The sequence below is a fragment of the Rhagoletis zephyria genome, unplaced genomic scaffold (genome assembly GCF_001687245.7).
Source record: "Rhagoletis zephyria isolate East Lansing unplaced genomic scaffold, Rhagoletis_zephyria_1.1 Rzeph_scaffold_00100, whole genome shotgun sequence".
NCBI lineage: Eukaryota > Metazoa > Arthropoda > Insecta > Diptera > Tephritidae > Rhagoletis > Rhagoletis zephyria.
In genome coordinates, this window is record NW_016157184.1 from 401331 (window position 1) to 415497 (window position 14167).

The 14167-nt window shown below is 35.9% G+C and overlaps 1 protein-coding gene across 9 annotated transcripts in view; it reads right to left on the reverse strand.

The window, feature by feature from the left end:
• Positions 1-14167, reverse strand: part of ey (eyeless) — a 405615-nt gene that overhangs the window by 330536 nt on the left and 60912 nt on the right. For 8 of the 9 annotated variants that reach the window (XM_017632808.1, XM_017632823.1, XM_017632816.1 and 5 more), the window contains one exon: positions 10656-10973. The exons of the other annotated variant lie outside the window; for it this stretch is intronic. In XM_017632808.1, coding sequence (XP_017488297.1) covers positions 10656-10973 — 318 coding nt within the window. The remainder of the gene's footprint in view (positions 1-10655; positions 10974-14167) is intronic. 9 annotated transcript variants of the gene reach the window in all.

Consider the following 14167-nt stretch of genomic DNA (forward strand, 5'->3'; position numbering starts at 1 on the left):
GTTAATATATTTTCGAAGGTAATTAGAAAATATGTAAAGAACCGACTTTCTCTTGGAAATTTAATTTATAATCTTATAACTGACTAACTAACTAGCGAATACCCGGCGTGCTTCGCTGCGCCTTAAAAGTAATTTTGTCTCTCACAACATTTGAAAATATTAGTTAATATTGCTGTACATATTTGTATAGTAGGGAGATTTTTTCAAATTATATAAATATACGTTATTTGAATATTAAATTAATACACGTTTGAGGAAAGGGTGCGATAGTAGACTCCAGTTATAAGATTATAAATTAAATTTCCAAGAGAAAGTCGGTTCTTTACATATTTTCTAATTACCTTCGAAAATATATTAACTCAAAAAAAAAATAAACAATGCTTCATAGATCGATTTTTTTTAAATCTAACTTCATAAAGTTCTTTAAAAATATTTTGTAAATGAGGCCATAAGAGCTTAGGGGGAGAGTTACAACACAAAAATACATTTAAGGCGCAGCGAAGCACACCGGGTAATTGCTAGTAGTCCTATAAGTCGAGGATAACTGCTTGAAAATCCATAAAGTTTTTGTATTTGTAATCCCTAAGTTTCTGCAGAATATAACCCTAAATGCAAAAGTCCAATGGATTACGGTCCTTGGGAATAAATCATTTATTTATTTTTATTTTTTTTTTAATTTCAGTACGCATGAAACCCCCTAAAGCTATTTCTAATAGCAAAGAGTGCTTGATATGAGTTCAGAAATAGATATAGTACCGAAGAAAGAGCTTGACCTCCCACTGTCTAAAATGCATACACATAAAAATACATATTTACTTTGTAGGTACATTTATCTACTTTTACGTTAAATTTTTTCGGCAAATAGGTGCAATTAGAAAATTTTATTTTCATTCCCAGGTAGGGTAGGGTGCATTCCAAAACGTCAAAATACAAATCATCAGTGTCTTTTATTTCTGAAACATGGAAAATAATGATTTCATATGAAATATTACATAATAAAACTTGGTTGCTAAATTATCAAGACCTTAAAACACAGCTTATTTTTCAAGAAACATTTTCTTCAAAAAGGTATAACTAATACCTTCATTCCTTTACCAAAAACTAACGCAAAGGATCTACAAAGAGAAAATTTGCGCATACTCCGCCAAAAAGAGTGGCGGCCATTTTTATACCCGAGCGCACTTGTGCACAAGGGTATTATAACTTTGTTCACTTAACGGTTGTTTGTAACAGGCACAACGAATCGAGATAGATATAGAAAAATGTATACATAAATGATCAGAATGAAAAGAGAAATCGATTAAGCGGTGACTGTCTGTCCGTCCGTCCGTCCGTCCGTCCGTCCGTCTGTGCACACGATAACTCGAGTAAAAATTGAGATATCTTAACGAAACTTGGTACGTGNACGCCCACTTCCCATATAACGGTAATTTCCAGAAATACGAAAACCGCGATATTTTAGTAACTACTGAAGATAATTTACTCAAAACNGAAATGCTTGAAACTGCAATATTTCGAAATTTAAGGACGCTAATTTACTCAAAATTGATACACCCCGGCTTACCATCTAGCGGTAGGTTTCAGAAAGGTGAAAAAAATATATTTAATACTTGCGCCGAGTATTTAATGTTCGGCTCCGCCCGAGCTTAGACTTTCTTACTTGTTTTTATTTCACTAGACCACCTTTAGCAGTTGTTGTACATACATGTGCATTTGCGAATGAAAACCTTTATCTAAATCTGATCTGGGCTATAAAATTACATATGTAATCAAGTGCGTCTACGATTACATATATTAAAAAAATTAGTATCACATGACGTAACTTTTAGCTCAACAAATATGTATGTATGTATGTATATTTTTCTAATTTCTTAGCTAAAATCACTAGACACAAAGACCTGAATGTAAGAAAAGCATGCATTTTTCGAAACTTTTGAGCTCAGCGACCTTAAGTTAACTTATACATGAAAAAATTCGGAACTCCGCTCCCTACATGCTCACTCTTTATATAGTATTAATGGCCTGTACGTCTCCATACTCCTTTCTCTCAGCCATCACGCAATCATGGGCGATAAAAGAACTCGTGGTATTAAATGCAATATAACCTTTAAAATTTTGTTGATTAAATTTTGTGAGTCGCGATGAGTGGAAATGGTTTTTGTGGTTTGTGGATAAATTCTTGACAAAAAATTATAGCACTATTCCAGAGGATTCAGGTATAATAATTTGTAAATTCTATAATAAGACATTTTTCATTATATATGTAAGAAAAAATATTGTCAATTATTTCTTGTTACAGATGGGCAAGATGTAGAATAAAATGACGACGGGGCATGCTGTATAGCGATTTTTTTTTTGCATTTTCAAAAAGACGCCACGAGCTTGCGTCACATCGTCATGGTCAATCGTCAGATTATTGAATTAAATTAAAAAAAATTTCCATCGCTAACTTAAAGTTGTGATACACAATGGCTAGAGGCGTCGCACTATTGGCAAAACACGAGTTTTTTTTCAAAATCGTAGATCTTCGCTTAGAAAAGAGATAATGGAATGAAAATTTTTTTATCGTGAAGATAAATGATCATATAACATAGGAAACAACAATAACTTTACCCTCAAAATACCGTTCAAAATGTCACTTTTTTTAATTTTGGATTTTGGCTCCCATTCCACTAAAAAACACTACAGCGTGGCGACGAATAACTGTTACCCAGATATTTTTGAGAAATAAAAGAGTCCTTTATAGATTTTGCGAAAAAAGTATTTTATTGTTATTTTTCCACAGATTTTACTTTAGTTGCATTAATTAGTTTTTAAATTTTAGTCCTTATTTACATTTGCCAGCAGTGTAAACTTTGAGAGGAAAGTTCATTTGGCACGCAATCAATATCAATAAAATACTTTTTCCGCAAAATCTTTAAAGGACCCTTTTATTTCTCAAAAAAACTTGGGTAGCAGTTATTCGTCGCCACGCTGTACACTTAATACACCATTAGCACTGTTTCTGAAAGGTTTCTCCTTATTTTATCTTAAGACTTGATTCTTGGGACATTGGATGCTGTACCCGAGTGGCCAGATTGGAAAAAGAAAAGCTACCTTTAAACTCTAATAACTCGTAAACTATCAGCTTTCACAAAAAAATGTATTTAACAAAAATGGTTATACTAGTCGATATCTTTACGAAAGTGTAGCATTTAACCCTCTAATGCAGAGTCTGTCATATATGAAACGCTTTTTAACCCTTTCAAGGCAGAGGCAAAATGGTTCTCAATATGTTTTCAACGTACTTTTTATTTATTTTTATTTATTTTTTTTTATTATTATTATTTTACTATGAAAAAATTTTCTACGGTTAATATCTACGTCAACATGAGAAAAAGCACGTTAAAAGCATATTGAGAACCTTTTTCCTCTGCCTTGAAGGGGTTAAAAAGCGTTTCATATCTGCATTAAAGGGTTAAATGCTGCATTCCATTATCTCTTTTCTAAACGAATATCTACGATTTTGAAAAAAAACTCGTGTTTTGCCTATAGTGCGTCGCCTGTGGGCATTCTTTCATACATGTATGTATGTGCCATTTCTACCGTTATATATTTTTTGTCAAATTTTACTGCTCAATAAATGAGTATAAATGACGATAAATTCAATGTCAGGAATGGTATTTTCAAGGATAGTAGTTGAGGGTTCTTGCTTTAATCTAAGCCTAAGTAGAAGGTTCTATCACCTTTTTACTCTTTGCTAGAGCTTCTCAAATATTGCAAAAGCCCGATTTTTTGACACTTTGACCTCGATTTTCTCAAAACCTGTACGTGTTGGATCCTTTGCACTTACGGATTCGTAATCAGCACAAAAAAATCTATCAAAAATAGCTTTAACATTTGTCGCACCAACATTTTTTTCATTTTTGTTGGCCTGTGTATTCAACAATTGAGTAGTCCACTTGCAAAGTGCGCTATGTAAATTTTGTTTAGATTTTTAGTTTTGGTGGGTTTCATGTCCACTAACAGCAGAGTGAAAAATTTTTCTATATTCTGAAAAAAAATAGCATGAAATGTTAACTACTCTTGCAAAAGCCGCTATAATACTTATTTATACACTTTCAAATGTCTCCTCTTCGTATGAACTAAGAAAATTGCAAGAAAACATGGTAGTTTCGGTGCCTAGTGGAAGAGGTCGCAAAAAGAAGCAAACCAATCTTCCTAGAGGAGAGAACGCGAAAAGCTAAAAAAAAGCTAGCTATGTAAAAGTTACTGTTTCAAAACTTGCAATATTAAATTTTTAAATATAAAATTTGCAAATCTACCATACTGCAATTTTATTTTTTTAATGGTATTAGGCTCTTATTTATCCAAATTTTCAGGTAATAAAAAAAGATACAGTTCGGATGTTACTTGTTGTCGTAGACTTTTTTTTAATTTATGGTTTACTTTTATAAAATCACATAGCGCTGTTTGCAAGTGGACTACTCATATATTCATTAAAAGATAATTTGTCATCCGTCTGAAATAAAAAACATTTTAAATCAGAAGGATAAGATAGTATTGTGTTATTAATTCAAAAGTAAATAATTGTAGTTCAATGACGAAGGGGGGGGAGTCTATCCCCCCATATCCCCCTTGGCTACGCCACTGTTTTATGCCGATTTCGTTTCTACCGAAAAATGCAACCTTCTCTTTGCCCTCTACGCACAAACTTTAAGAAGAGGGCGATGAGAAGGCAAAAGTTTCCCCAGTTTCGACAGACCTAACCAGTGGCATTTTTAACAAGATTGTCTTATTTTTAGAAAAATTCACAGTCCATTTGACAGCTGTCAACTGTCAAGGTTTTAATTTGACAATTCGTGATCAGCATGTCAAAAAACGTAATCAGTGGTATTTTCAAAAAGATTTTCTTAATTTTAGAAAAATTGGTTATTAATTTGACATCACACATTACATTGCATTACACATGGCTTCGACGACCACTGTGCGACGTTGCGAGTTTGGGGCTACCTATGCAGTTTAAACAATGTATGTATGCGGTCATGTTCGTTGTTATTTTATAAAAATGTATATGCGAGTAGGCGTTTTGGTAACGAGATTATATAAGTCCTCAACAAATACAAATATTTAGGCGTGCTTCTTACTTGTCATCTCTCTTTTAATAAGCACTTAGACGCCAAGTTGGTAGAAGCTAATAGTTCAGTTATGCTTACTTGGCGTTGCTTGAGAGTTGTCACATAACGAATCTATTAAATAAGTTTTATTTGTAAGCGGTTATCCATCGCATAGCACTTCACATGTAGAAGTCTGTTGGGTTTTGATTTTTACGTAAAAATGGTATAACAGTGCAAAGTATCTATGCATAACTAGGCTATAAGAATGCCATTCACGCGACTTGCCTGAGACACATTAAAAATCCTCGTAGTATCTGTTTGACAAAGAAGATGAAAATTTATGATTCAGCCGCCAGATAAATTATGTTTTATGGCGCTCATGTGTAAGGCATGGAAGAACACGACCACGTAGAAATCTTCTAAAAATCTTTTTTTCTTAAAAAAACTTATTTTCCTACCGTCGAATACGCCGAACTACATGCTGCATGTAGAGACAGGCTGTCAGCCCCAATATCTACATACCCTCCGCGCGAATATGCTTTTTGTTACTCGGTGCCTCAGCTTACCTAGAACTAGGTCATCGCGTATCCTAACGAGAAAGTGTCTTCTAACCTGCCTACAAGCGTTCACATCCTCGCTTTTAGAGAGTCTAGCCAAAGGAAGGACAACAACTTTTATTGAATTAGCATAAAAGTCAACAACGCATGTTTTATACCAACATAATGGATAAAATGATAAACAATTATTTAAATATCTTATGGATAGCACTAAAATTAGGAACGTGGTTGTAAATGAATTTTCGAAGCTTGCAATGTTATTATTTTTAATTACTTTCAATTAACATTTAGTATGACACATAACATATAATATTGATGTCATAACTCCTTGTTTATTTTATTTGTATAATTATTATTTTCATACCAAAGTAGTAATATGCAATAAAACTGTTATGATGAAATATAGATACTACTACTACTACTACTACTACAGCCACAATGTGCTACCATTTTATAGATTAACGACCCAGAGAATTATATGAATAGTGTCGCATTTCACACATCTAGGGTATTCCATTGACAATAGCTTCCAAATAACTATTTCAGTTGTTTTGTAGTGGCCCTACCTGCCCTACATATATTGGTTAGTCTATCCATTCCCGTATTCTTAGCTTATTCGCCTTCAGTCTAAAATTCCTTTATTATAATTTACTGAAGTTATAAAAGTGATTTTTTTTCAACATATTGATATACCAAGGTGCCCTTTTTGACAAATTCATAACTTAAAAAAAACTTCGCCGTATAAAATAGTGATATAAATAGTGAGCCAAATGTATAAAGTTTAAAAAACCTTTTTGTTATTCTGCTGCATTGACTTGTAATGGTCCCTAAATAGGCCTGAACTAGCTTTAAATGATCCTGAATAGGCCCCGAAATGATCCGGAGCTAGTTCCGAAATAGTCCAGTAAAGGCCACGAAACGGTCAAAGAATTGTGACCTCGTCCTGAAATGATCTTGAACAAATCTTAAAACGGTATCTAAATTGCCCTATTAGTCCCAAAATAATCCGAAGTAGCCCCAAAATGGTCCTACAATAAGTCGAAATGGACCTGAACTAGTTCCAAAATTATTCTAAACTAGGCCCGAAATGTCCCTGAAATAGTCCTGAACTAGTACCGAAATGGACCAGAATTAGGCCTAACATTGTCCTCAAATAACTTCATAATAAGAAATAGCTTAATTTTGTATAGGTGTTTTACTTTGAAGTCCAAGTGCACGTCCTCCGCTAATACTATTGAGAGCAAACTAAGCGGTAGTCAGATCAATATTATTAACATTTTATGAAAAAGTGCCACTCTTATACATGTATAATCACCTGTAATGCAAAAGGTCATAACTAACAACATTGGGTATGCAAAAGAAATAGTTCAGGTGACGTTATGTGTGCATGTAAATGTAAATGTTCTTATCTGCGTAGTATGTATGTATGTATGTAAATGCATACATATATAAGCATGCAGATAAAAGTCTTCATGTTAACTACTGACATTAAATGTATTATGTCCATCCTTACTAATATTATAAATTTGAAAGTGAGTTTGTTTGTTTGTTCCGCTTTCACGCTTTAACTACTCAACCAATCCTCATGAAATTTTTACACTGGTGTCCTTTAGCTCAACTTAAAATATAGGGTAGATTTAATCTCGATTAGACGAGGGGGCGTGGCACCTCCCCATACAAACGCATTTTTTACATGTTTAAAAATTCAAATTCAACTTGAATTATAGGAATTAGGTAATTTGAATACATATGTATGTATCACAATATGAGTGTCAGACGAAAGAGTTTTAAAAAGGTTGCCAACTATTTAAAATTTAAATTCAAACTATTCAATAATAGCAATGAATTATTACAATAAGGGTATCCATCGAAATGGTTTTGAAAGGGCTTCATCTCTAAACTACATGAAAGTCAGAAAAAGTATCACAAGAGAGAGGTTTAAGAAAGTCTTAGTTTGAAAATATTTTGAAAATGGTTAAAAAAATTTTAAATCTTCTGTCTACCGGCATAGTTTAAGTATGTTGAGTGATATTGAAAATACACAGAATGTATCACGCAGAAATATCATGCACACAGGGAAGCGGGTGAGGGCGATCTAGTATACACATAAATGTACATTAGGGTGGTCCGAAAATACACGTGAAAAAGTAAAGTCGGAATTTTTATGCTCTCACCCCCTAGGATTGTTTTATACCGAAAAAAATTATACCCCTATTTTTATACCCGAGCGCACTTGTGCACAAGGGTATATTAATTTTGTTCACATAACGGTTGTTTTTAACAGCCAAAACGAATCGAGATAGATATAGACAAATGTATACATAAATGCTCAGAATGAATAGAGAAATCGATTAAGCCATGTCTGTTTGTCCGTCTGTCCGTCCGTCCGTGTACACGATAACTCGAGCAAAAATTGAGATATCTCAAAGAAATTTGGTATGTAGGTTTCCGTTAATCCAAGGTAGGTTGGTATTGAAAATGGGCGAAATCGGACTGTAACCACGCCCACTTCCCATATAACGGTAATTTCCAGAAATACGAAAACTGCGATATTTTAGTAACTACTGAAGATAATTCACTCAAAATTGATATTTACAATAACTTTCAGACGAAAAATAAGAATATTATAAATTTTTGGAAAATAGGCGTAGCTACGCACACTTATGGTTATATGTGTATATCTTGGTAACGGCTACACCAATTTCTTCCAAGCTTGGCAGAGCTGTTTGCCTTAATACAGCATACTAAATGATTGAAAATTTTAAAAATCGGACAATAACCACGCTCACATCCCATATAACGGTAATTTTCGGAAATAAGAAAACTGCGATATTTTAGTAACTACTGAAAATTATTCACTCAAAATTGATATTTACAACAACTTTTAGACGAAAAAAAAGAATATTATAAATTTTTGGAAAATGGGCGTAGCTACGCACACTTATGGTTATATGTGTATATCTTGGTAACGGCTACACCAATTTCTTCCAAACTTGGCACAGCTGTTGGCCTTGATACAGCATACTAAATGACTGAAAATTTTAAAAATCGGACAATAACCACGCCCACATCCCATATAACGGTAATTTAGAGAAATACAAAATCTTCGATAAATCAGTAAATATAAAAGCTAATTTATTCAAAATTTACGCTTGCAACAATTCTTTACCAAGAAATACGTTTATGGTAAGATTTTGGAAAAATGGGCGTGGCACCGCCCACTTATGATCACATATATGTATATCGGTAACCGTTCTACCAATTTGTACCAAACTCGGTATTTTTATTGTGCCTGCCACATAAAAGCAAAACGTTGAAAATTATTGAAATCGGCCTAAAATTACGGCCGCTTTTCATATAACGGTAAATTTCAGAAATGCTTGAAACTGCAATATTTCGAAATTTAAGGACGCTAATTTACTCAAAATTTATACACCATCTATCGGTTGCTTTCGGAAAGGTGAAAACACATATATTTAATACTTGCGCCGGGTATTTAATGTTCGGCTCTACCCGAACTTAGACTTTCTTACTTCTTTATTTTAAAATCAAAAAATATTTAGAGGTCGCTCAAAGCGCCCAAAGTTTTCCATGTATTTTGTATGGGGAAAAAACAACTTTTCGTAGAAATGGTATAGAATTCTTAAAAATCAATATTTTTCTATCGGATAACTCTGTTTCTCTGCAGCAGATTCCCAATAATAATACTCAATTATTTATTTAGCCATTTTCTCATCGCAACTATAGTTTATAGGTCCGCCAAAAAACCAAAAAAACCCTGAAAGTTTCAATGGAGGACCAATAAAAAATCGTTAGTATTAAAACATGGTTAAGTAAACAATTGGGTATTTTTATTGAAAGACTCCTGCAGATAACCAGAGTTTTCCGATCGAAAAATATTGATTTTCAATAATTCCATACCATTTACACGTAAAGTTTTTTTTTTTTTTCATATAAAAATACATGGCAAACCTAGAGCGCTTTGAGCGACCTCTAAATATTTTTTGATTTCAAAATAAAAAAATAGGGGTATACTGTTTCGATATAGAACAATCCTAGAGGGTGAGAGCATTACAATTCTGACTTTACTGTTTTTGGACCACCCTAATGTGCATGCATTATTTATACTACAAATCGTATTTGATTCATTAAATGTGATAAGTATGTGGGGTTAGAAAGAGTTTATGTGAATTAAGATAATGATGTATGTATATGTATATGTAGGTATGTATATTAGGGTGGTTCAAAAAAAAGTATACCTCTATTTTTTTTGAAATCAAAAAAATATTTAGAGGTCGCTAAAAGCACTCCAGTATTCCACGTATTTTATTTAGGAAAAAACAAGTTTTTGTAGAAATGGAATAGAATTCTTTTAAATCAATATTTTTCGACCGGAAAACTTTGCTTCTCAGGAACCTACCAATAATAATTTTTTTCATTTATTTTACCAATTTTTAATGCCAGCCATTTTCTATGGGTCCCTATTGCATTTTTTTGAGGTTTTAAAGGGTCCTATAAAAATTGTTAATCAAAGAAAATGGTTAATTAAACAATTGGGTATTGTTACTGAAAGTGTCCTGAAGGGAAAACAAGTTTTCCGAGCGAAAAATATTGATTTTCAAGAAGTCTAAACCATTTCTACGAAAAACCTGTTTTTTTCGCCATATAAAATACATGGAAAACTTTGAGCGAGCTTTAAATATTTTTTGATTTCAAGATAAAAAATAGGGGTATAAAATTTTCGCTATAGAACTATTGTAAGGGGTGAGAGCATTAAAATTCCTACTTTATTTGCTTTGGACCACCCTAATATGCATAAATAAGTATGTACATACATAAGTGTGGATTTAGTTGTGCAAGGAGATTGGCTTGGTCTTTGTGCTATGTATTGTAAATATATGGAAAGCGACTAAATAAATATTTATGTATGTGCATAGAGATGTGCGCATGTGTATTCAGAAAGGATAAATTTATATTTAAATTTAAAAAGTATTACACGTACATTCATCGTCGCTTAGGTGGTAGTATGTTGTGGCGAAATATGACGGCGTTGCGTGTGGCGTTATGGGTGGTTGCGCTTCCGCTGAAGTTGTTGCATCCAAAGCAGCAGCAGCAGCGGCAACAGCGGCTGATTTGCCCGTACCGTGCCCGCCAACGACGCCACCGATTCCAACGCCGCCACTGACAACACCGATACCACCGCTGCCACCGCCGACACCAACGCCGCTGATACTGCTGACGCCGATGCCGCCGCTGCTACCATTACTACTACCGACACCAACACCCAAACATGGTAGGTTTCTCATCGCAATTACATTGTCTATAAGAAAAGAATAGAAGAAGAAAACATTTGTGTCAGTTGAAAAAATTTTGTGATACATTTTTTTCTTTGTTTTTTAATTTTTTGGTATGATTTTCATCATTTTTATATAACTACTAGCTTATACCCGCGGGATCCACCCCACGTTTTTATACAAATATGAAAAATAATTTAATGATGTTATATTTTATTTCTGTGCCCATTTTGTTATAGCCCTATATTTTTTATTCGGCCGTTTAAAACTATGCAATTATAAAATCTCGTCTGCACGCTAGGCATACGAAAGACATGTCTAGCGTGCAGACGAGATTGCCTTAAAATGGTTCCAGGGATACGTCACGTGAACGTGTAACCTTCTGAGAGGTGCCGCGGGGGGTTCTAATATTTCTTACTCAAATCTGGCCTTGATAAAATACCACTTCACAGTACTGTAGCTAAATACCTCAAAGGGTATGTATGCATCATGAGAGCTTTAGATTATATGGCCGAAGCCGGCTCTCATTTTCCATTAAGTGAAATTTTTTCTGTCAGTACGGCACTTATAAAATAAGTCTCCATAACAAATATAAACTACTTCCAGAGATGTTATATCCTTCCAGAGATATGTATTAAACAAGTTTTAGTATGTACGGGAGGCGACATGCCTCCTTTTTTAATAACTCACATTTTTTCCATGAGCAATTGATAAATTTTGTATACACAACTCCATACCAAGTTACAGTATTCTTCCACAAACACTTCCAGGGATATGTGGCAATTTGTACGGGAAGTGCTACGCCCATTTTTTTTATAACCCTGATTTGCTTCCATGAGTTTGGAATTCATTTTATATACCCCAGTTCCAAGTCCCAGTACTCTACCATGAACACCTCTAGAACTAACTATGCAGTATAAAATAGTAAATTTGTACGGGAGGTACCACGCCCCCTTTTCGAATAACTCAAATTTTTCTTGATGAGTATGGAACTATTTTTGTAGGTCATGAGCTATCTATGTACAAATTTTCATGCACATCCGTTCAGTCGTTTCCGCATATTAATTTGATTTACCTTTCTGAACAGGTGGATTTCAGCGATGCTGCTCCAGCTCCCGCCGGATCCACGAAAAACCTCCCGGCTATGGAAGCCAGTACTGTAGCTTCATCTGCCATCGGAGCCACTAAGGTTACCTCAGTGAGGGAACCCACCAATACTGCTCCCAATGTGACCGGAGCCCCCAATGTTGTCCCAGCCAGGGAACCAAGCAACGTAACCCCTACTGGCACTGGAACCGTCAAGAAGGAATGCTAAAGAATGCTAAAGGAACGTGATACGCAGTTCGCAATGATGAAAGTGGCGATCCAAGGTAACGGTAATAAAGGTATCAGCGCTGCCGCGATACACAGCGACGTCGCAGCGCAGCCGTCGCCTACGTTGCCGTCGAAGCAACCGCTATTCACGCAGCCGGTAACAGTACAGCTACCGTGTACATATCAGCCAACATGCCATCAGACGCAGTATCACATCTACACCACATTATATGAATGTTGCCTCAACTGTTCCTGTTGTTGAGCCAATTTCCAACCGTTCGTCTCACGTCCCCTTCCAGTCCGCTTCTGCCTACACGGGTTATGGGAGCATGCAGTTCTTGCCACAAAAGTCTAAGATGTTAAGCAAGATTATGGATTTGTCAGAATTTGGTGGAAAGGCCTGACTTATATTCCACACAGCGTTCGTTGAGTCAACAGCAGCCTATGGGAAAAACCAGAGGCTACGGAAGTGCTTGAAAAGCGAGGCAGGCGAAGTGGTGAAATCGCTGCTCATTCATCCCAGCCACTTCAGCTGCATCATCGATAAGTTACAGTTCAGGCTTGGCCAGCCGGAGCAGCTCATACGCAGCCAGTTGGCTCAAGTGCGCGAGATTGCTCCCATTTCCGAAAATGCGATCGGGAAACTGATTCCATTCGCCACGAAGGTGAAGAACATTTGCGCATTTCTTCAGTCTGCCAATGGTGAATATAAACTTTCTAACCCGACTCTTCTCGACGAGCTCATTGGAAAATTGCCAGTGAGTAAGCGGATTGAATGGGGTACCTTTGCATCTACAATCAAGCCTCGGGCCACTGTGTTGCACTTTAGCGATTGAGTCAGTTCACTTGCCAACGTGATATGCATCGTTTATGACGAGGAGCGCGGACGATATTCGAAGCGTAGAGTGGTCCTACATGTAGATAAAAAGCAGCATTCACGAAGATGCCCAATCTGTCAGGGTGCTCACACCGCTATTGAGTGCAAACGTTTTATAGAGTCAACAGTAGCAGACCGATCGAAGGAAGCAAAATCACGTCGCTTATGTTTCGCCTGCCTGCAAGCCGATCACTCGACACGTGATTGCCATCGAAGGAAACCATGCTCCATCAATGGGTGCCCTCGAATGCACAACAAATTGCTTCATGAGGTTTCAGGCAGTATGAATATCTCACATCCAGAACCAGCACCGTGTAGCAATGGGGGTGAAGCACTATCGCAGCGTGCGGCACGGCAACAGCACAGCAGTAGGCATACGCCACCGCAACAAGTACCTCAATGCCAGCATTCATCGAGTGACACAGAAGCTGCAGTTCTAAGCTGCTCCACTAACGCATTTGAAGGTAAGCTGTTGTTTCGTATACTACTTGTCACTTTATATGGAAAGCATAAGAGCATCGACACATACGCAAATATGTTATTGGTGCATGTCAACATGCGTGCTTACACATAAAGTACAAATATACGATTCCTCGACATACTTATTTACATACATATATACATATACATATACATTGGTGAAACTGTTCGTCACTTGACAGTGCTGCCAGAAGTTAGTGTTCGATCGCGATTATTTGTTTAGCGAAGACAAAAACCTCGGGTGTTAAGCTAAACCCGCGTGCACACGAGCAATGCGAAGATGGATGGAACTGTTTATAGTGATCAAAATGGTGAAAATGCATTTCGGAAAAGCTCTCTGGTGAATCGATCGCCGCAAAAAGCTGCTAATAGGATGGTAAAAGCGTTCTTCCAGTCAAGTGACGTTGATGCGGCCGTAAAATCGCCCACCATTGAAAATGCTCAGCTTCTGATAGAAAATTGCGCTGATCCGCTGTCCGCCCTTGGCGGTAAAATAGACAAGTTAAACACGTTGACACACGACAAGCGCGCTATTAATATGCAAACGAG